Source organism: Papaver somniferum, chromosome 1, assembly GCF_003573695.1.
Source record: "Papaver somniferum cultivar HN1 chromosome 1, ASM357369v1, whole genome shotgun sequence".
Classification (NCBI taxonomy): domain Eukaryota; kingdom Viridiplantae; phylum Streptophyta; class Magnoliopsida; order Ranunculales; family Papaveraceae; genus Papaver; species Papaver somniferum.
The window spans coordinates 168,965,071-168,986,546 of record NC_039358.1 but is presented as its reverse complement, the minus strand read 5'-3'; the positions used below and the strand labels follow the sequence as shown (position 1 = coordinate 168,986,546).

Here is a 21,476-nt window from a genome sequence, read left to right as displayed (position 1 = left end):
ATTATATAACCGATATTAACTAACATGATCATACGTAGGGAACACATGTGCGACACAAACAATGAATAAATGAATCACGTGAGATATATATGACTACCGAAAATTGTACAACTCTTATCCTACACGGTATGATTTCCTTAACCTGCACTGTTGTTCTGTTCATCTGTGACAATGTCGTTAGGCGTTGTTGCTTCCTTGTTAGGTGTATAATTTTGGAGATGAGGTTTAATTTCAAAGCAAATATTATAAACAATGTATAAGAGAAATGCGTTCAAATTTTATCCTTAGAAAGAGGGGCCTCAAAAAAAATATGCTGAAGTTTCCTCATATTGAGAGAACATACAAGATACATTAGAATATCATTAATCACCTGAGCAATTCTTTTCAAGCAAGGGATATTAAAACTGTGCATCCAGTTGTTAATTAACAATATTTGAACTTTTGGGGATGTATGGATATTCCAGACTTTTGTAATGGTTCATGTTGGTTATTGGATAAAAGTCTAAACATGGATCAACTACGGAATGTTCGATTTTTGTGCGTCTCCACCTAATAACGCCTGCACTGTGTTGGAAGAGAGGTTTGTTTCTCTTGCTAAAGCTTGTTGGTCTACAGAAAGCTGTAGTTTCAATAGTGGTTTGTTCCATGTGAGTGTATTTTGTTGGATTTCTCTAACCAGATTGGGGTTATTTGGATGGTTAGGTTTTTCCATTTCTATAGGAAATTCTTGAACCGAGTTGTCTTCCTACATATTGATAGTGCTTCCATCTCTCACTTGCCATATGCAGTTCCACTTATTGTTCTAGTGTTTTTGATCCCCATTTCCAGCCCTAAGACTTAGTTATTTTATATTTATGTCAAAAAGATTCTTACTGTTTAAATTGAGGATAATGATGCATGGGAATCTAAAAATGGTTAAGACACTCCAAACTATGCAAGGGACGAATGCAGATGGGCATTGAAAAAGCGGGGGTCTAACAACACCACCCAATATTTCGCTTAGCAATCTGTATGGACTAACTCCGAAATACTTTGCTAGAGAATCAACTAGACAGTCAGAATCAATCTAGATTAAAGTATCTCAAGGAGTTAATATCTCTCTCTTGATTTGATTTTTACTCAAGCTAAAAACAATAGCGAGTCTTTATAAAATACAAGGAATAACTTGGATGGTACCGAAGACCAATATCCAAGGATCAATCAATATCAATCAACAACCAAAGGTTGGATTTCCAATTGATGATCTTTAATGCACAACCTGTATTATTTCAATTATATAAAAAATATAATGTGAAAAAGAAATAACACAGACACCAGAAGTTTTGTTAACGAGGAAACCGCAAATGCAGAAAACCCCCAGGACCTAGTCCAGATTGAATACACATTGTATTAAGCCGATACAGACACTAGCCTACTACAAGCTAACTTCAGACTGGACTATAGTTGAACCCCAATCAGTCTCCCGCTAATTCAAGGTACAGTTGTACTCCTACGCCTCTGATCCCAACAAGATACTGCGCACTTGATTCCCTTAGCTGATCTCACTCACAACTAAGAGTTGCTGCAACCCAAAATCGCAGACTTGATAATAAACAAATCTGTCTCACTCAGAAAAGTCTATCAAAGGATAAATCTGTCTCCCACAGAAAAACCCTAGGTTTTTGTTTCGTCTTAAGATATAAAATCAAGGTGAACAGAAACCAATTGATAATCCGGTCTTATATTCCCGAAGAACAGCCTAGATTAATCAATCACCTCTCAACAATCCTTCTTGACTATACAAGCGGTTTGTCGAGGAATCACAAACAGTGAGACGAAGATGTTTGTGACTTCTTTATCTTGCCTATCGGATAAATCTCATGATCTCAAGACAATCAATAGATTGTACTCGTACGATAGAAGATGCAAGATCAGATCACACAACTACGATAAAAGTAGTATCGGTCTGGCTTCACAATCCCAATGAAGTCTTTAAGTCGTTAACCTGGTTTTAGAGTAGAAAACCAAAGGTTAAAGGAGAACCGACTCTAGCGAGCGCACTAGTATCACACAGACGTGTGGGGATTAGTTTTGCACAATGCTAGATGTCTCCTTTATATAGCCTTCAAATCAGGGTTTTGCGTTAGTTACAAAGTAATCCATATTCACCGTTAGATAAAAACCTTATTTAGATTCAAGCTAATATTTCTCAACCGTTAGATCGAAAACTTATCTTGTCACACACACTTGGGTAGACATTTACTGGGTTTGTGAAAACCATGCCCAAACGTGTACGTGTATGTTGGTTCAACATAGTAACCCAAAAGGTTAACCATATGAGCAATTCATATTAAGCTAGTTCTTCTTCACCATAACTAGTTCAATTGACTCAAATGAACTAGTTAGAGAGTTGTTCAATTGCTATGAGATCTTATGTAACTACACAAGACACAATTGAAACAAAGATGATTGCATTCGATGAATCGGCTCATGAACTTTATAGCCACGGTTTGCATAAAGCATTCCTTAGTAATTTAAGTTTCATGTTCAGAGCACATCTTTAGATCATAACCACTTAATCTCACAAACAAGTTCGCGGACTTAAGGCAACCGGCAGAGTTTTCCAAACTCAGCAGAAAATCTCGGCAAAGAGACTTCCGCCAGTTCGCGGACTAGGTTCACGGACTGAGTCCGCGGACTAAACATGCAAACGAGTTTTTGGAAGATCCCAACAGAAAGTCTCAGTAAGAGAACTTCCGTCAGTTCGCGGACTGGGTTCGCGGACTTGGCAAATCCAATTCCTCCGATTTCTCTCAATCAACAAAGTTCGAAAACTTCGGATTAAGGAATACATGGTTATGTAATATAAACTCTCATTCCAATCATTGAGACATTCTCAGAGGACGTTATATATCCGTTATTCACAGACTGTTTCACGTCAGAGCAATTCTCAAAGTAATTGAAACTTTTCATGATTTCCGTCACTAGGTGAAGATAAACTTGATCAAAGCAAAACACTTTACCAACACACGATTTCGAGAACAAGATAAGTAGTGAATACTCAGTCGAAATGTCAAATGTGTATGATCCAGTCTATATAGCATACGACTTTTTGTCTCATAAGAAGTAGGAGATAGAATAGATAGACTTTTGAGTGATAGATAAGTTCAAGTCTCCACATACCTTTTGGTTGATGAAGTTCCACGGTTCCTTGAGTAGATCTTCGTCGTTGTATTATGAATCTCCATGAAGTCCTTGAGCTCAACTACACTTTTCTATCCTAGTTCGAGACTTAGCTATAATAGACTAGAAATCAAGACTCATAGTTTTGATCACTAACACTGACAAACATGCTTGATATAGCAACCGCATGCGAGGTCGACCGAGCTATGCTCTAACAATCTCCCCCATTGTCAATTTTAGTGACAAAACTATTAATGCATATGGAATACAAAAAAGATAAACTTTAGTAGCTCCTATTCTATAGTCCAATCTTCAACGTTCCTTGAAATCTTCGTCCTTCCAAGTACTCCAGTGATCCCAAAGGTTGTAAGTTTAGCACCACCATTTTTGAAGATCCGTAGCTATAACAATGAGAGAAATCGAGATTCTCGATCATTATTATACAGTGTCATAGTATCATTATGTAACATCGAAGTCCAATTACATCACTACTTTAACAATAATACTATGGTGATATGTATCACTCCCCCTTAGTCAATACTCCATCTCGATCATGGAAACCACTCCCCCTTACACAATGATCCGAAAACCATATGTATTTGTAGTGTGAACTACATTATTTCTCCCCCTTTTTGTCAATAAAATTGGCAAAGGTAAAAGAACGGGATCATAATGAAATTTCCACAAGAGACATTTCATAGACTAAAAGAAAAGATACATACCAACTTAATTTAGATGCAATCATAAAACCGAAGCTAAATGCATTCATCAAGGAGTTTTAAGATACAAGATAGCCCCTATAAAATTCCACAGCCGCACACCCCGCAAGATATTACCATTAAGCACAAGTTCAAAAGATCTCTCCCCCATTTGATGTCATTCTCGAAAGAATAAAAAGAGCGACCTTAATTTCGAAAGAAAATAAGGATTTTTTTAATTGGACACCAAAAACCATGGAAATGATTTTCTATATCCAAAACTCAACCAAATTAATCACAAGTAAATCCATGATTAATTTAATCGGAATACGCAACTAAATCAAACCACAAAAGTGATCAATTTAATTGATTGTGCTCAACATAAGGAAACTCACGGAGCTACGACTAAGATAACCACACGGAGATGACCACCTTAATCGTTCAAATACTCAACATAAGGAAAACCTTACGGAATATACGACTACATCAACCAATAGAACATGATTAGTATAGTCGTTCATATACTCAACACAAGAACTTGTGAAATATATGAAAAACTCAACTAGATTAATTACAAGAGAACCTATAATTGATCTAATTGGAATACACAACCAAACTAACCACCGAAGCAATCAATTTAATTGTCAAAAGATTTTGCTCGACAAAAGAAGACTTTCGGATCAAATAGCTAAATAACCAATCAAGATGATTAATTTAGTTCAAGAATGCTCAACATATAGCATCTCATGGAACAACCAACAAGGCCAATATTAATCGACATAGTTGTAAGGTGGTCAACATAAGATACACAATGGATCCTTCACGGTAAAACATTACAAAATAGATAAATGAAGATCAATACCGTGGATAACATACAAGGATCTATTCTATTTTCCATCACTATTTGCATAACGTCATAATAGACTTTATCCTTGTCAAACAAAATATTTCATCCTATTTTCCATCAAATAAATGACTGCATATGAATAACTTTTGAAATTGTCAAAAGTCCATTCGTCCTTTCATCAATACGAATATCAATTTATGAACGACTTTACTTTTGACACAATATGGGACCTTCAAGTTCAGGGACGCAAACAATACATATCCCATAAAAATATTGCAATACTTCAAAACAGATTAATACTGCAATAATATCATCCTCCAAATATTTTTAGAATTTAAAAACCAATACCTAAAAAAATAAACATAAGAAAATGAAAACAAAAATAGTTATGTGTAGTCACAATCTTCACTATTAAAGCTCTAGTTATTCTTCCAACTAATCCAAAAAGAAGACATACTAGGCATAAAATTAAAAGCATTACTCATCATCTTCATCACCGAACAATTTCCAGGATGCTTGAATTGAATCCAACTCTTCCTTGAGCTCCGGACACTTGGTTCCAATCAACGACACTTGCTTCTTTAAGCACTTCACTCTTGCATTAACCTTACACACACCCTTATGAATTTTCTGAATAAGCCTCAAGGTGGTAGGGTATTCAACATCAAGAGGAGTACCTCTTTGTCGCTTTCGAACATTTTCCCTTATACGCCGGAAGGTACATGGACGGACAAGTTTAGGAACTCCAAGAGAATTTCCAATAAAATTGAGTCCACGATCCCGGCAAATCCGGCTAATCAAACACGGGTAGCCCAACATCTTGATGTGAGAAGTCACCGTCATCATTTGAAAGATAATAAAACCACAAATATCAAGTTTTGTCTCACCGGATACAAGGAAGTAGACCAATTCCGCAAACTCATAACTCCACCATGAATTCTCAATCGTGGAGGGACAAAGGTTAGAGATGCCGAGTTTTCCAAATGCTACTAAAGAAACACTAAGATCATTAGTCGGGAACTTTCCTTGACTCCAAGCAACACTAAGATCATTAGGGGGAGAAGAAAGTTCGCGGACCACATACACACATATATCCCTCATTCATGGCCTTGGGCCGAACACGAACCGTGATCCACATAAGACTTATGGGATTTTCTTAGCCATTAGAACACTAAAGATTATGCAACCCGTGACAACATAAACAGCGGATGCAGTAGAAAGCACATCTGTACACAACACAATCTATGTCTTTCCCCTCTACAAGATATATACAATGGGGAAGTGCCAGTCTCGTTACCAAGAGGCAGAATGTGCAGATATATTCTCATGAGACATTTCCGGTTGATATGTGTGAATAGTCCCTGTGGTATAATCAAAGTAATGATGATAGTCAGGACAGTTAGAGCTTTCTTTCATTCATTTGTTCTGTCCTAAAGAAGGATACCTCCTATTTCTGGGTTGTTCAGTATTAACAGATATAACACATACAGAACCCTTTTCGGAATGATTCTTAGACTTAACAAATTTAAGTTTTTCTAAGAATCTAAAAACGCCTTCGAACGCTTCGAACAGATCTTTATCAATTGATCCATCTCGATAGTATTCCTCAAAAAGATCAAGAGTTAATCTAGTGAGTTTCCATATCCTTGAACGTATTGAGCATTTTCTCAGTCTTTCCTTCTTTTTATTTTTTCCTTCTGATTGATTCTTAACAGCTAAAACTTCCCTTTTAGACGAAGAAGAATTATCATGAGAATCCAAAGGTTTTCTCCATAATAATCTCTGAACAATCTTTAAGGAAATATGGCGTGCGTTATAGATGCCAGGAGAAAGTTTTCCAAAGAAATTTCCCATAGGGCAATTTATAAGGAACGAACAAACACAAACTTATTAGGTTTACAGTGTTTGCCTGCTCTGATAGCAATTGAAAAAGCGAGGGTCTAACAACACCACCCAATATTTAGCTTAGCAATCTGTATGGACTAACTCCGAAATACTTTGCTAGAGAATCAACTAGACAGTCAGACTCAATCTAGATTAAAGTATTTCAAGGAGTTAATATCTCTCTCTTGATTTGATTTTTACTCAAGCTAAAAACAATAGAGAGTCTTTATCAAATACAAGGAATAACTTGGACGGTACCGAAGACCAATATCCAAGGATCAATCAATATCAATCAACAACCAAAGGTTAGATTTCCAATTGATGATCTTTAACGCACAACCTGTATTACTTCAATTATATAAAAAATATAATTCGAAAAAGAAATAACACAGACACCAGAAGTTTTGTTAACGAGGAAACCTCAAATGCAGAAAAACCCCGGGACCTAGTCCAGATTGAATACACACTGTATTAAGCCGCTACAGACACTAGCCTACTACAAGCTAACTTCAGACTCGACTATAGTTGAACCCCAATCAGTCTCCCATTAATTCAAGGTACAATTGTACTCCTACGCCTCTGATACCAGCAGGATACTGCGCACTTGATTCCCTTAGCTGATCTCACCCACAAGTAAGAGTTGATGCGACCCAAAATCGCAGACTTGATAATAAACAAATCTATCTCACACAGAAAAGTCTATCAAAGAATAATATGTCTCCCACAGAAAAACCCTAGGTTTTTGTTCCGTCTGATATAAAATCAAGGTGAACAGGAACCAATTGATAATTCGGTCTTACATTCCCGAAGAACAACCTAGATTAATCGATCACCTCTCAACAATCCTTCTTGACTACACAAGCGGTTTGTCGAGGAACCACAAACAGTGAGACGAAGATGTTTGTGACTTATTTATCTTGCCTATCGGAGAACTCTCACGATCTTAAGCCAATCAATAGATTGTACTCGTACGATAACAGATGCAAGATCAGATCACACAACTACGATAAAAGTAGTATCGGTATGGCTTCACAATCCCAATGAAATATTTAAGTCGTTAACCTGGGTTTAGAGAAGAAAACCAAAGGTTAAAGGAGAATCGACTCTAGTGAGCGCACTAGTATCACACAGACGTGTGGGGATTAGTTTTGCACGATGCTAGATGTCTCATTTATATAGCCTTAAAATCAGGGTTTTGCCTTAGTTACAAAGCAATCCATATTCACCGTTAGATGAAAACCTGATTAGATTCAAGCTAATATTTCTCAACTGTTAGATCGAAAACTTAGCTTGTCACAAACACTTGGGTAGACGTTTACTGGGTTTGTGAAAACCATGCCCAAACGTGTACGTGTATGTTGGTGCAACATAGTAACCCAAAAGGTTAACCATATGAGCAATTCATATTAACCTAGTTCTTCTTCACCATAACTAGTTCAATTGACTAAAATGAACTAGTTAGAGAGTTGTTCAATTGCTATGAGATCTTATTTAACTATACAAGACATAATTGAAACAAAGATGATTCGATTCTATGAATCGTCTCATGAACTTTATAGCCAAGGTTTGCATAAAGCATTCCTTAGTAATTTAAGTTTCATGTTCATAGATCATAACCACTTGAGATCACAAAAAAGTTCGCGGACTGAAGGCAACCGGCAGAGTTTTCCAAACTCAGCAAAAAATCTCGGCAAAGAGACTTCCTCCAGTTCGCGGACTAAACACGCAAACGAGTTTTTGGAAAATCCCAGCAGAAATTATCGGTAAAAAAACTTCCGTCAGTTCGCGGACTTGGCAAAGCCAATTCCTCCGGTTTCTTTCAATCAACAAAGTTCGAAAACTTCGTATTAAGGAATACATGGTTATGTAATATAAACTCTCATTCCAATCATTGAGACATTTTCAGAGGACGTTACATAGACGTTATTCACAGACCGTTTCACATCAGAGCAATTCTCAAAGTAATTGAAACTTTTCATGACTTTCGTCACTAAGTGAAGATAAACTTGATCAAAGCGAAACGCTTTACCAACACACGATTTCGAGAAAAAGATAAGTAGTGAATACTCAGCTCGAAATGTCAAATGTATATGATCCAGTCTATATAGCATACGAATTTTTGTATCATAAGAAGTAGGAGATAGAATAGATAGACTTTTGAGTGATAGATAAGTTCAAGTCTCCACATACCTTTTTGTTGATGAAGTTCCACGGTTCCTTGAATAAATCTTCGTCGTTGTATGATGAATCGCCGTGAAGTCCTTGAGCTCAACTACACTTTTCTATCCTAGTCCGAGACTTAGATATAATAGAATAGAAATCAAGACTCATAGTTTTGATCACTAACATTGACAAACATGCTTGATATAGCAACGCATGCGAGGTCGACCGAGCTATGCTCTAACAGGCATAAAAGTCAAACATGACCCAAGCTACCACACTAAATTAGTCCAAAAAAAAATAATCTAAACTAAAAGTTTAGGTAGTGGTCTTGAAGGGATAACCCGGGATTGATATCAGGTTAGCTCTCCCTTAAGTTCGTCTCTTACAACTTTCTCATTTCTCTGCGAAAAATTTCTCTCCGGGAAGGTGAGTTAGTTAGTAATTTTTATTGGGATCCTCGTATGATAAATGAATAAAATGGTTTTAACTAATATGGTTTTTTCTTGTTCTTAAGAATGAAAAAAATAGGACAGAGAGAATGAGGATAAACCGAAGCTAAGTTCTCCAGTATACATTTTTAGGTCCCATTTAATAGTTATGCACATTGACCAATTTGGATTGGCTTTGTGATGTGGTATAAGAGAAAGAAAGCAATGCGGAGATTGTTGTAGGCTAAGAAAGAAGAGAGTTGATTAAGAAGAAGAAGAAACAGAGAAAATAGAAGAAGAAGGAGATAGTTTCAATAATATTCGATAGATAATAAGATGTGTCTAACATAAGAATAAAACTAGCCTTTATATAGGCTTAAGCAAACAACTAAACTAGGAAACGTAAAACTAAAAGGAAAGCTAAAAGAATCCTGAAATAAGGAAAGACATAAACTAGGAAAACTTAGAAGCTAAGCTTCTATGTGGAATCTTCTGGAACATGTATATGCTCTGCATCAATCCCCCCTTCTTGAATGAAACTCGTCCTCGAGTTTTCTGTGCAAAGCAGCAGTTCATTGTCAGCATGAAAGGTGAAAATTTCTTGCACATTAAATGTGTTTGAAATATTCCAGTCACTTGGCAGATCAATAATATATGCATTATCACTGATCTTCTTTAAAACCTTGAAAGGGCCATACTTCTTCATCTTGGTTTTGTTGTAAGTTCCCACTGGAAATCTTTCCTTTCTAAGGTGTATCATTACTAACTCACCTTCTTTGAAAGTCTTCAATCTCTTGTGTTTATCAGCATTTTCTTTATACTACGAATTAGATTATTCCAGCTTAGTCTTTACTGAATTGTGTATTTCGATAGCCTTGTCAATGAAAGAATCTGCAACTGTGCTTGTATTCTGAGTGTTAGGTAATACCACCAAGTCAAGTGTATGATTGGGAACTTTAGAATACACAATTTCAAATGGTGTTTTTCATGTAGAACGGTTGATAGAGGTATTGAAAGCAAACTCCATATGAGGTAGTAATATATCCCACTGCTTTCTATTGTCCATGCACTTAGCTCGAATGAGATTACCAAGTGAACGGTTCACTACTTCTGTTTGGCTATCGGTTTGTGGATGTGAAGTGGTCCTAAATTGTAAGGCAGTCCCCAAGCGCATCCATAGAGTCTTCCAAAAGTAGCTTAAGAACTTAGTATATCTGTCAGAAGTGATGGATTTTGGCACTCCGAGTAAGCGTACTATTTCTTTGAAGAATAAGGCAGCAACATTTGAAGCATCGGTGGATTTTTTACAGGCAATAAAGTGAGCCATTTTAGAATAACGATCAACTACGATCATTATAGAATCATTACCTCTAGCAGTATGAGGTAAACCAAGTATAAAATCCATACTTATATCAACCCAGGGTGCATCAGGAACTGGTAATGGAGTATAAAGTCCTGTATTTTGAATGGTACCCTTAGCTCTCTGACAGACTATGCACTTTTGTACAAATTTTTGCACGTCACGTTTTAAAGAAGGCCAATAAAACCTTTCTTTAACAAGTGCGATGGTTTTATCTCTTCCGAAGTGACCACCAAGACCACTTCCATGTAATTCACGCATAAGATGTAAGCATAAAGAACCTTCTAGAATACATAAACGATTACCTTTAAAGAGAAAGCCATCTTGTATGATAAAATCATCAACTCTATGATTTTGAGAACTGCATTGGTTCCATAATTTACTGAAATCTTCATCTTCAGGATAAATATCTTTGATGTAATCAAATGCAAAACTCTCAATACGAATTGTGGTTAATAGATGTCGTCTTCTACTTAAAGTATCTGCAACTTGATTTAACTTACCACTTTTGTGCTTCACAGAGAAAGTGTATTTGTTGATTGTATCTAGCCATCGATCATGCATTCTGTTAACTTTAGCAGAAGTATTCAAAAATTTCAGTGCATGGTTGTCAGTATTGACAATAAATTCTCTATGTATCAGATACGTATGCCACTTCTTGAGATCTTGGACAAGAGCAAGTAACTCCAATTCATAGGTAGACTACTTCTTTTGTGTCTCTGAATTCTTTTCACTGTGATATGCTATAGGATGACCTTCTTGTGATAAAACGACGCCAATTCCAACAATGGAAGCATCACAATCTATCTCAAAAGGTTTGTCGAAATTTGGCAAAACAAGAATTGGTGCAGTACAAAGTTTTTCTTTCAGAGTATTAAAGCTTATGTCCATTGCTTCTGTCCATTCAAACTTCTTGAGATCTTGGAAAAGAGAAAGTAACTCCAATTCATAGGTAGACCACTTCTTTTGTGTCTCTGAATTCTTTTCACTGTGATATGTTATAGGATGACCTTCTTGTGATAAAACGGCGCCAATTCCAACAATGGAAGCATCACAATCTATCTCAAAAGGTTTTTCGAAATTTGGAAAAACAAGAATTGGTGCAGTACAAAGTTTTTCTTTCAGAGTATTAAAGCTTATGTCCATTGCTTATGTCCATTCAAACTTCTCTTTCTTGAGGCAGTCAGTTAGTGATGCAGAAATAGTGCTAAAATTCTTCACAAATCTTCTATAAAAGGAAGCCAAGCCATGAAAACTACGTACATATCGAATAGAGGTAGGAACTGGCCATTCTTTAATTTCTTGAACTTTAGAATGATCGACATGTATGCCTTGATTAGATATCACATACCCCATAAATGTTACTGATGAAGCCATGAATGTGCACTTCTTCAGACTAACATATAAGTAGTTATCAGCAAGAACTTGAAATACTTGTGACAGATGATCAAGATGTTCTTGCTCACTTCGGCTAAAAATCAAAATGTCATCAAAATAAATAATAACGAATTTACAAAGAAAGGGTTGGAGAACCTGATTCATGAGTCACATAAATGTACTTGGTGCATTAGATAATCCAAATGGCATGACAAGCCATTCATATAAACCTTCACGAGTCTTGAATGCTTTCTTCCATTCATATCCTTCTCGAATTCTTATCTAATGGTATCCACTGCGCAGATCCAATTTTGTGAAGATAATAGAACCCGAAAGCAAATCGATCATGTCTTAAATACGAGGTATATGAAATCTATAAGGAATTGTAATTTGATTTAAAGCTCTGCAATCGATACACATCCTCCATCCACCATCTTTTTTACTAACTAAGAAAGCAGGGCAAGCACAAGGGATGGTTCTAGGTCGTATTAAACCTTTTTGAAGTAAATCATTTACTTGTCCTTGCAAAATCTCATGTTCTGTAGGACTCAACCTACAATGTGCTTGATTAGGTAAAGAGGCTCCTGGAATGAAATCAATACAGTGCTAAATATTCCTTAATGGTGGTAGAGTAGTTGGTAATTCATCTGGAAATAAAACACTATAGTGAGTTAACAAAGGTTGAACTTTGTCAGGTAACTCAACCATAGGTTTAGATTCTTCATGGGAGTTCAAAGAATGCTTTTGTTGTATAGAATGAACAATAACACCTACAATAACACTTGTTTTGTCTTCACAAAATTCCCGAATAGTAGATGATTTTGATGGACACAGAATTTTTGTTTTCCCATTATGATTGAAAATATAAGTATTGTCGAAACCATTGTGTACTGCTTGAAGATCATACTGGCAGGGTCGACCAAGGAGAAGATGTGTTGCAGTCATATCAATAACATCGCAAAGAACTGAATCTTCATAACCTTCAAACTTGAAAGTTGCATAACATTGGTGAGTAATATCTTGAGTAGTTGATTTATTAACCCATCCTACAGAGTAAGGTGTTGGATGAGGATGCACTGGTAGACCAATCATTTTAACCACGTGAGTAGCAACATAATTTTCGACACTTCCACCATCAATAATCATGTTACAAATTTTACCACCAATATAGCACTTTGATCGAAAAATATTGTGTTTTTGTGAAGGACATGGTTGTGTAAGAAAAACAAAACTCTTCTTTGGGGTACAACCAATAAATCCTTCATGTTGTAGTGTTTGTTTAATTTTTTGCATGATGTATTCAGGGATATCATCATTATGTGCAAACGTGTTCTTCTTTGATGATGATGGTTTCTTAGCTTCAGCCAGGAGTTTTATCGTTTCTTCTTCTTCAATCTTAAGAGTAGTTGCAAACTTGTCTAGAATCAGATGAATATCATCAAACTTCTTTTCAAAACTTGCAAACTGATTAAAGCAAATTTTCTCTAATTTTGTTAGGTTATCTGAAACCGCAACAATATTTGTATTAATGTTAGCTATACTATCAGTAGCAGCTTTACTAGCATAAGTACTTGTAGTAATAAGATTTTTAAGTTTGGTGATTGCAGCGTCGAAAGCTTCTTGAGAAACTGTGCCAGCCATAGAGATTTTTTTTTTGTATAATAGGGTTGCGGAAGCGATTAAAACAGGATCTAGTAAAAGTTGAAAAACCTAAACTACGCGGATGATACCAATTGATGTGGTATAAGAGAAAGAAAGCAATGCAGAGATTGATGTAGGCTAAGAAAGAAGAGAATTGATTAAGAAGAAAAAGAAACAGAGAAAATAGAAGAAGAAGGAGATAGTTTCAATAATATTCGATTGATAATAAGATGTGTCTAACATAAGAATAAGACTAGCCTTTATATAGGCTTAAACAAATAACTAAACTAGGAAACGTAAAACTAAAAGAAAAGCTAAAAAAATCCTGGAATAAGGAAAGACATAAACTAGGAAAGCTTAGAAGCTAAGTTCCACGTTAATTTCACTAGCCCTAACTAATTTCATTTTCCACGTTAATTTTGCAAACTTCTGTTAATTAAGTTAATGTAACCATAATAGAGTAAAACCAATATTGTGTCAGCAATACTAATGATAAGTGGTTAGTTTTGTTGTTAACTTACCGCAAGTTACCAGCCTGTAGCTCATGTTCTGGGGATGCATGTTAATACGACATCAACAATTGGACCTACTTCTACTACTGATGTTCTCCTAACCAATCCTCAATGGATAAGTCATCAAAATCGGAAAAGCACTCTTCTCCCTCCTGCCAACTTCAAGGAGTTTGCTTTGTAATATATGTTGCCATTCTTTTAGGCGCAACTTCAAGGAGTTTGCTTGGTAATATATGTTTCCATTCTTTTAGGCGGTAACATTATTGTGTTGGCAGCCCATCGCATTCTTAACACTGTTGATCACCCCAGGACTATTATGGTGTGTCGTGTAATTCGTGCAGTGGAAATCCTTATATATGTGATGGTGTACATGCCTGAAATCAATCTCATGGACTGATTTTTCTGTGAAGGTGTGACGTTCGTCTTTAAGGCAGATAATAATTTGGTTTAGAGGTGTGTATTTGTAAATGTACACTTTTGTTTTCTTAAAATAAACCCACCAAATAACAATTATATTCCAAACTGGTGTTTGTATGCCCTATTTTGTTAACATAAAGTAAGCACGAATAGATTATTGCTATTTAGATGTCATTAGGTTATTTTACTTTATCCTTTATCACGTCTTCGTGGTTTCAAGTAATCTGAACCCGTGCAAAGCACGGGCGCACAACTAGTTGAATATGATGTTGATCCTGATATGAAGGTTGTTGAAGAGCCATAAAACGCAATCTAGCCTTCGATTCAACCTGACGTGGATCTCGATTTAAAGCTTGATTTAAAGTCTCGTACAAGTCAGCCTTAGAATCGCCATATGCTCGTTTAGCTAATCCTGTCCCATAGTGGGTTTTGCTTACCCACGTTTAAGAAATTTGACACCCACCTCCGGAAAATGTCCTCTTCTTGGGTTGGATAAAATAGTGTGGGTATTAAGTATTAACCGATAAGGCATTCCAAGAACAAAACTTAGACCAGAGAGAGTAGAGAGAAACACACTCAGAGAAAGATAGTAAAGAGTAGAGATGGCAGCATTTTCATCTTGTTTGGTAGCATCATTTTCCAAGCAATTAACAATCACAAACAGTAGTAACACCACCTCTTATCTGAGTTTACCAAACCCCAAAGCTTCTCTCAAGTCTTTAAGTTTCTCAAATTTTCTTTCTGAAACTCCATTCGCCAATGGTAATTATACGAAAAAATAAAACCATTCTCTCCATTTTCTTTTCACAGTGATTTAATTCCTAAATGGGTTTTTTTTGTTTGTTTTTTCAGGTAGTTTAGCTTTGAAGGCAGTAGAGAGACAAACACGTCGTTCTGTTGTTTGTGAGGCTGCTCCAGTGCAGAAAGCTGATTCAGCAGCTAAGAGAGCTCGTCAAGCAGAGAAAAGAAGGGTATACAACAAAGCCAAGAAATCTGAGATGAAGACTCGGATGAAGACGGTACTCACTTCTCTAATTTACTGATAATTTTATACAATTTTTGGTTTCATTTTCAGTGTTGGGTTTGTTAGGGTTATGCCAGATTTATGGTAGTTGTGTTTCCCTTCCCTGAAATGTGATTTTTGTGGGTGTTTCTTTTCATTGTTGCAGTATGTAGAGTTGCATTTGCGTAAAATCTTGAATTTAAGCGAGAGATACTAGTAGCGTAACTTAGGTTTCACAGCTTGGTCTTGAAGTTCTTAAATAAAGAACAAGATATATGATGCCAAAAAATCACAAGTGTAAATCTATCTACACTACCCTAATTCAAACCGGATTGTTTTTGATTTATTTGGGTTTTTTTTATATATATTTTTAATTTTTTTCTGATGCCAAAACGCAACACATTGAAGTATGAGTTTCGACAAATCAGAGTTCAGTCATACATGTTCTATCAGTGACCAGATGAAGAACCTTTTCAAGTTACTTGAGCAGAATATGGCATCTGAAAAGTGTATTAGTAGATGAATATGTGATTTTGTTTTACTTAAAACCTTGGGATTCATAACTTGATGAGTATGGCCTTAGGGGTTTTGTAAATGTGAATGACCACGTGATTTTAAAGCGAATGAGATATGTGTAACCCTTTGTGTCCACATGGTTCATTTGTTTCTGGAGCTCTTGCATTAATCTTTGTGTAGTATCTAGATTATCTTTGAAGGGGTGTCAGAGTTTTTGGCTGTGATATTTTGCGCAGTTTTCCGTGTCCTACCAGTTTGTTATTCAAATAACGATCACCTGATTACTCATTCTTCATACGTCATTATTCACTGTATATGGGATTACAAGTCTGTAGGTTACTCACCGTCATATTGACGTGTTTTTTCTTCCAATCCTTGTCATTTGTAGGTTAGAGAAGGTGCAAATTCCCTTTGTTACTTCTGTTATTTGTAGCCTTAGAGGACACTGTAGTTAACGTGTTTTTTCCTTCGGTTACAGTATGACATCTTGATTCATCCAAAGAATAGGTTCAGGCAGTTGGTGGTTTCTTTCATTATGTTGTTCTGTCTACTCAAGGTGTAGGATTAAGGTTATAGATAACAAACTATTAGTAGAGTCGAGGAATCAGTATCAACAACATTCGGTCAAAGTGGATAAAAGAAAAAATGTAGACTGGAAGGTGTTTCTCTTGCATATTCTATTTCATATCTATTCTATTCAACCATTTGCAAGATCGAGGTATATGATTGGCTGTTGTTGGATTGACCAATCTTGAAGTATTTTGCATCCAGTAAGTGTGGTACATACTATTTGAGGTGGAATGCACGCAAAGCGATCAGTGATGATGAACCGTTAAGTGTTTTATGTTGCAAGTATTAGTATTCAAGTTGTGGCTCATGAGTTGTTGTTTTTTTTTTGCACGTGATCTCTCTGATTCCATGCTCATTAAATGTAAATCCTATAGAGAATGTTTGTTCTTCTTTTCTCTAAATAAACAAATCTCACACATAGTACTCTTATCAGAAAAGCTCATATTTTTTACTAGCTATATTGAAAAAGCTTCCATAAGTAGGTGAAATATTGTGTGAATTTAAAGTTTCAGGACATGTCCATACTTAGCAAGGATGATTTTCTTTCTCTTTGATTTACAACCAGAATTAACAATTATTGTGTAAAGCTGTTGAAATGAGTTTGATGGTAATGAATCAATGGTGTTGCTGGTAACTGGGAAAGGGTAAAAGCTTAAATGCATCAAGTCCCAAAAACTAGTGGGTGCATAGAGAGTTGAACGGTTAAGCATACAGAACCAAGTAGTTTATAATACTTCTTGTTGAAAGTGTTATATCTTTTTCAGGTATTTGAAGCCCTCGACGGCCTCAAAAAGAAAACAGATGCACAATCTGAAGAAATCGTCGAGGTCGAGAAACTTATTGCCGCGGCGTATTCGGCTATTGATAAAGCAGTCAAAGCAGGATCGCTGCATAGGAATACTGGAGCCAACAGGAAGTCTCGATTAGCCAGAAGAAAGAAAGCTGTAGAGGTTCATCATGGCTGGTACACCCCATCTGCTGCTGTAGTTGCATGAGTAAGTTATAATTTAAACCCTTGTAATTAATTTTGAGTGGGATACACAGCCACATCAAAGTGTGAAGCATCCGTTTTTGTTTTAAATTTGAGTTCAGTCAAGAGTAAACCATTTGGGTGATTGTGGAACACTGAACATTTTCAAGTTAACTAAATAGATCAGAATGTGCCATCTGAAAAGTGTATCAAATAGATGGTTGAGTTTTCTTGGATAAAATCTCAGAGTTACTTGATGAGTAGAATTTTGAGTGAACAGGTCAATTTTATAGCGATGAGGGATGCGTGGCATTTTGTTTCGATTTATCTCACGTATTTGGGTTTCTAGTTTTAATCTTCGTTATAGTAGTAGATTTTCCTCTAAAAAGAACTTGTGGAGACTTGACGTGATTCAAAGTTGTAGGGTTGTTGACCACCTTGAGATATAGTATTAGTCTCTACCAGCGCCGTTATTCATGAATTGATCAGCCAGTACTCATTACTCATAAGTGCTCTCTGGCTTATTATAAATTGAAATGTTGTTTCTTACAATCCTGGTTACTTGTGCGCTAGATGAGGTACAATTCCGGTATGTATACTTCCGTACCTAAAAGTATTGGATGCAGTAACCAAAATATCTCAAAAATAGCATGTTTAACCCCCGGGGTGCGGAGACGTTTCTTGTTTATGATACAGCAAATCCAAAAATTCATGATACAGTGGAAATGGGGCATACATGAAAGTTCAGTTTTGCAGACAATAATTGTATAGTTATTGTTATTAGACACTATGGAAGTTCAATCCCGCATAGCTCAAACCTTGTGATTCACTGATTGTACTGTGTCAATATATAGACACCCACTTATAGAATAATATCCAGATGCCAGCAACATGTTTTTATTTTTTTAAACATCTGCCCAAGAATGTTCAACTTGTAATCTCTTCGAAAACAGTTTACATAGATGGACGTTTTGGAGTGTCTGTGCAGGTATTCGTTTCCATGCGTATGGAAACGTGGTAGGGGCATCCATTAAAAGGACTAGGTCCTCTCTTGATACAATCACATAAAAGAGCAATCAAACAATGATCAGAATCAAACGTTGGAAGAGCAAATTAAATTGACAAGTAGCAGGGTACTGAATCTCCTAAGAGCAAGTCCAGTATGGCGGGAGGGAAAACGAGCAAATTTACTCATTCCCACCCTCGGTGAACAAGGCAAATGGTCGAACTGGAAGTCTGGATGAGCATATATTCGAATACGAGTATTTTTCCATCCCTCTCAAGTTGAGTCGATGGGCCAAGGCAAATGGTCAAACTGGATGAGCAAGTAGACCAACTGATTATCCTTGACAGTATGTATGTAGACACAGGATCCGTGAACTGATTGTCAAGCAGAGTACTTGGACGATCCCAAAAATCAATATCCAAGATCAATCTAGTCGTATCCAAATAATTCAACCGGAATTCTGCCAAGTGATTAAACTGGTTATGTATCTTTCAAGATACGAATTCTACAAGGAACAAGTCTCATAATCGATTACAATTAAGCGACGTATCTACTTAGATTGAATACGTACAAACCTTTGCAAATCCAATTATAAAGATAGACAATATGATGCGGAAAAGGAAATACACAAGACACTAGAAATTTTGTTAACGAGGAAACCGCAATAGCGGGAAAACCACGGGACTTCATCTAGATTTGAACACCACACTGTATTAAGCTACTACACTCACTAGCCTACTATCAGACTTCGGACTGCAATGTACTTGAAACTGAACCCACCCTCCAAACGATTCAGTTACAGTCGTGCTTCTTATGTCTCTTGAACCTCGCAAGGATCTATGCACTTGATTCCTTAGCTAATGTCATTTACAACCTAAGAATTGCTTCAGCCGAAGTGAAGATTTTTGATACCATTCTGCCCCTAATGGATAAGCCTATTTGATTTCCGTTTAGATAAAGGATCATGATGTGGAAATCTGTGTACAATAGACAAAGCTAGCAAACCTCACAATTCCGGAACTTACGACTCCTGAAGAGAAGCCTAGATTCTTAACCACCTTTCAAGAAAAATCTCCAAAAGATCAACTAAGATCAGTTTTCAGATATCTATCTTGAGGAATTACAAAGTCTGAGACGAAGAGAACTTTGTGATTTCTATCTATCTTGCCTGAAAGGGATTACGAGAACCTCGAAAGCAGAAAAGCAAGATCATGATAAACAAACTATCAAGTTAAAGATAGTATGACCTGGCTTCACGAATCCCCAAAGCGAAGTCATTTAGTCGTAGACCTAATTATGTTTCTCAGAGGAAACCTATATCAACAGAGGACGACTCTAGAATCAACTAGGACACAAAGTGTCAGGGATTGATTTCCCAGTTGACAGAGTATCTCTATTTATATTTTTTCCAAGAGCAGGGGTTGCTTAGAATTCAAGCTAAGATAACTTGATAATCAAGCAAACTCTATTCTTGAAAAATACAATAGAATAATATACACTTAGGTATGGTTACAAAACCGTGTATAATGATCGTTCGTCTTAGCAAGTTAGCCAAAGAACTAAAAGCAATTTGATATTCATTCAAGCACTTAAGAAGTGTTTAAGAGAGTTATAGTAATGCTAAACATATTATGAAAGTAAGTCTTTGAACATATACTAAAATATAAACTAGGACAGTTGGTACAACGGTTTGTGGATCGTTAGACTTGTTCACGAGTCAGGGTAACGGTTCGTGAACCGGGTTCGCCAACCCTACAAGACTAACGAACTAAGTTGACAACGGTTCGTGAACTGCGTTCACCAACTGCTAGCCTATTGTACCAATTTTGAAAATTCAGTTCACCATGGTTCACCAACCAGATTCGTGAACCGTACCCAACTGAACTTGCAGTTTGCGAACTGGTTCGCCAACCTTCCTGTAATTATGAAACTCAGATATCTTTGGTTTGAAAACCGATTTTCCAATCCACCCTGAGTAGAAATATCAGAAGTTCAATATTTCTCTCTTATGATGTTTGAAACATTCTCAAGTGATGATAACATCATTTGCATGGGAAATTTTCAATTGATCCACAAATTAATTCATAGAACTAATATTGTTAAGGACCGTTAAACATCTTTGCTAAATCATATTTCGAGATTTTTTACGAGACAAGCTTGACTCGAAACTTCTTCTTTGTAATTCTACTAGAAGTTATACGACATAGTCTCAAAAGATAGAATAGTAAGATAGTGAATAAAATATAATAATTCAGTCTTCACCAACCCTGTACAAATGTTCTTCAAATGTCTTCGTCGATCTTTAGTCTTCAAGGGAGATGTTTGATACTCAACTACAAATTCTAACCTAGTCTGAGACTAGACTTACTAAACTAGTTTCGATCACCTAACATTGACAACAAGCTTGAGATAGAAAAACTTGTGGGTTCAACCGAGCAATGCTCTAATAGAAACTCATATGAAACAAAAAACCATCCATATCTTTGTAATGGACACTATGGATAAAAATAGCATCCATATTTTATGAAGTCTAGATGCTATCCTCAAATTTGAGGGGATCCTTGTGGAGATCCATAAATTCATTGGATGACCTAATAAGGGAAATGGTCAATGACCCCGTACATTTTCTTTTTACTTTAATTTTATTCGCATCCGGTCGCTTAATATAATATAAATATATGTAAAACTTTGTGGATGCTTATATAGGATTTTACAGTGAAATAAATTTCCATAAAATTTTGGTCATCCCTATTTATAGGAATTCTCCTAAAGTTGTGATATCCATACGAGGAGTTTCCCTTAGGGGCATGGTTGAATTTTAGTCGTAAAGGCAATTATTATGGAATTGGTAAATCCAATATTTACCATTTTTACTCCTACTGCGAGATAAACAAAACTGAAAAACGGATGGCAATGGAACAA

General features: G+C 36.2%; 2 protein-coding genes across 2 annotated transcripts; one reads left to right on the top strand and one right to left on the bottom strand.

Moving 5' to 3' along the window:
* Positions 1-10,167: 10,167 nt before the first annotated feature.
* Positions 10,168-11,688, bottom strand: LOC113353835. The gene is made up of 3 exons (XM_026597315.1): positions 11,298-11,688; positions 10,730-11,207; positions 10,168-10,552 (listed from the first exon to the last, which is right to left on the bottom strand). The coding sequence occupies exons 1-3, from the start codon at positions 11,686-11,688 to the stop codon at positions 10,168-10,170; spliced, it is 1,254 nt and encodes a 417-aa protein (XP_026453100.1).
* A 3,328-nt stretch (positions 11,689-15,016) lies between these two features.
* Positions 15,017-17,814, top strand: LOC113307685 (30S ribosomal protein S20, chloroplastic-like). The gene is made up of 3 exons (XM_026556138.1): positions 15,017-15,251; positions 15,342-15,508; positions 17,343-17,814. Exons 1-3 carry the CDS (start codon positions 15,092-15,094, stop codon positions 17,571-17,573), a joined length of 558 nt encoding a protein of 185 aa, XP_026411923.1. The 5' UTR covers positions 15,017-15,091; the 3' UTR covers positions 17,574-17,814.
* The last annotated feature ends 3,662 nt before the right edge of the window (positions 17,815-21,476 follow it).

Bases quoted from the DNA above. Each gene is read 5' to 3' on its own strand.
- LOC113353835 (XM_026597315.1), bottom strand. From the start codon at position 11,688: ATGGACATAAGCTTTAATACTCTGAAAGAAAAACTTTGTACTGCACCA. The intron at 11,208-11,297 runs GTCATCCTATAG...CTCTTGTCCAAG, and splicing joins CGTCGTTTTATCACAAGAAG to ATCTCAAGAAGTGGCATACG. The intron at 10,553-10,729 runs GTTTTATTGGCC...TCATACTGCTAG, and splicing joins ATCGCACTTGTTAAAGAAAG to AGGTAATGATTCTATAATGA.
- LOC113307685 (XM_026556138.1), top strand. From the start codon at position 15,092: ATGGCAGCATTTTCATCTTGTTTGGTAGCATCATTTTCCAAGCAATTA. The intron at 15,252-15,341 runs GTAATTATACGA...TTGTTTTTTCAG, and splicing joins TGAAACTCCATTCGCCAATG to GTAGTTTAGCTTTGAAGGCA. The intron at 15,509-17,342 runs GTACTCACTTCT...TATCTTTTTCAG, and splicing joins TGAAGACTCGGATGAAGACG to GTATTTGAAGCCCTCGACGG.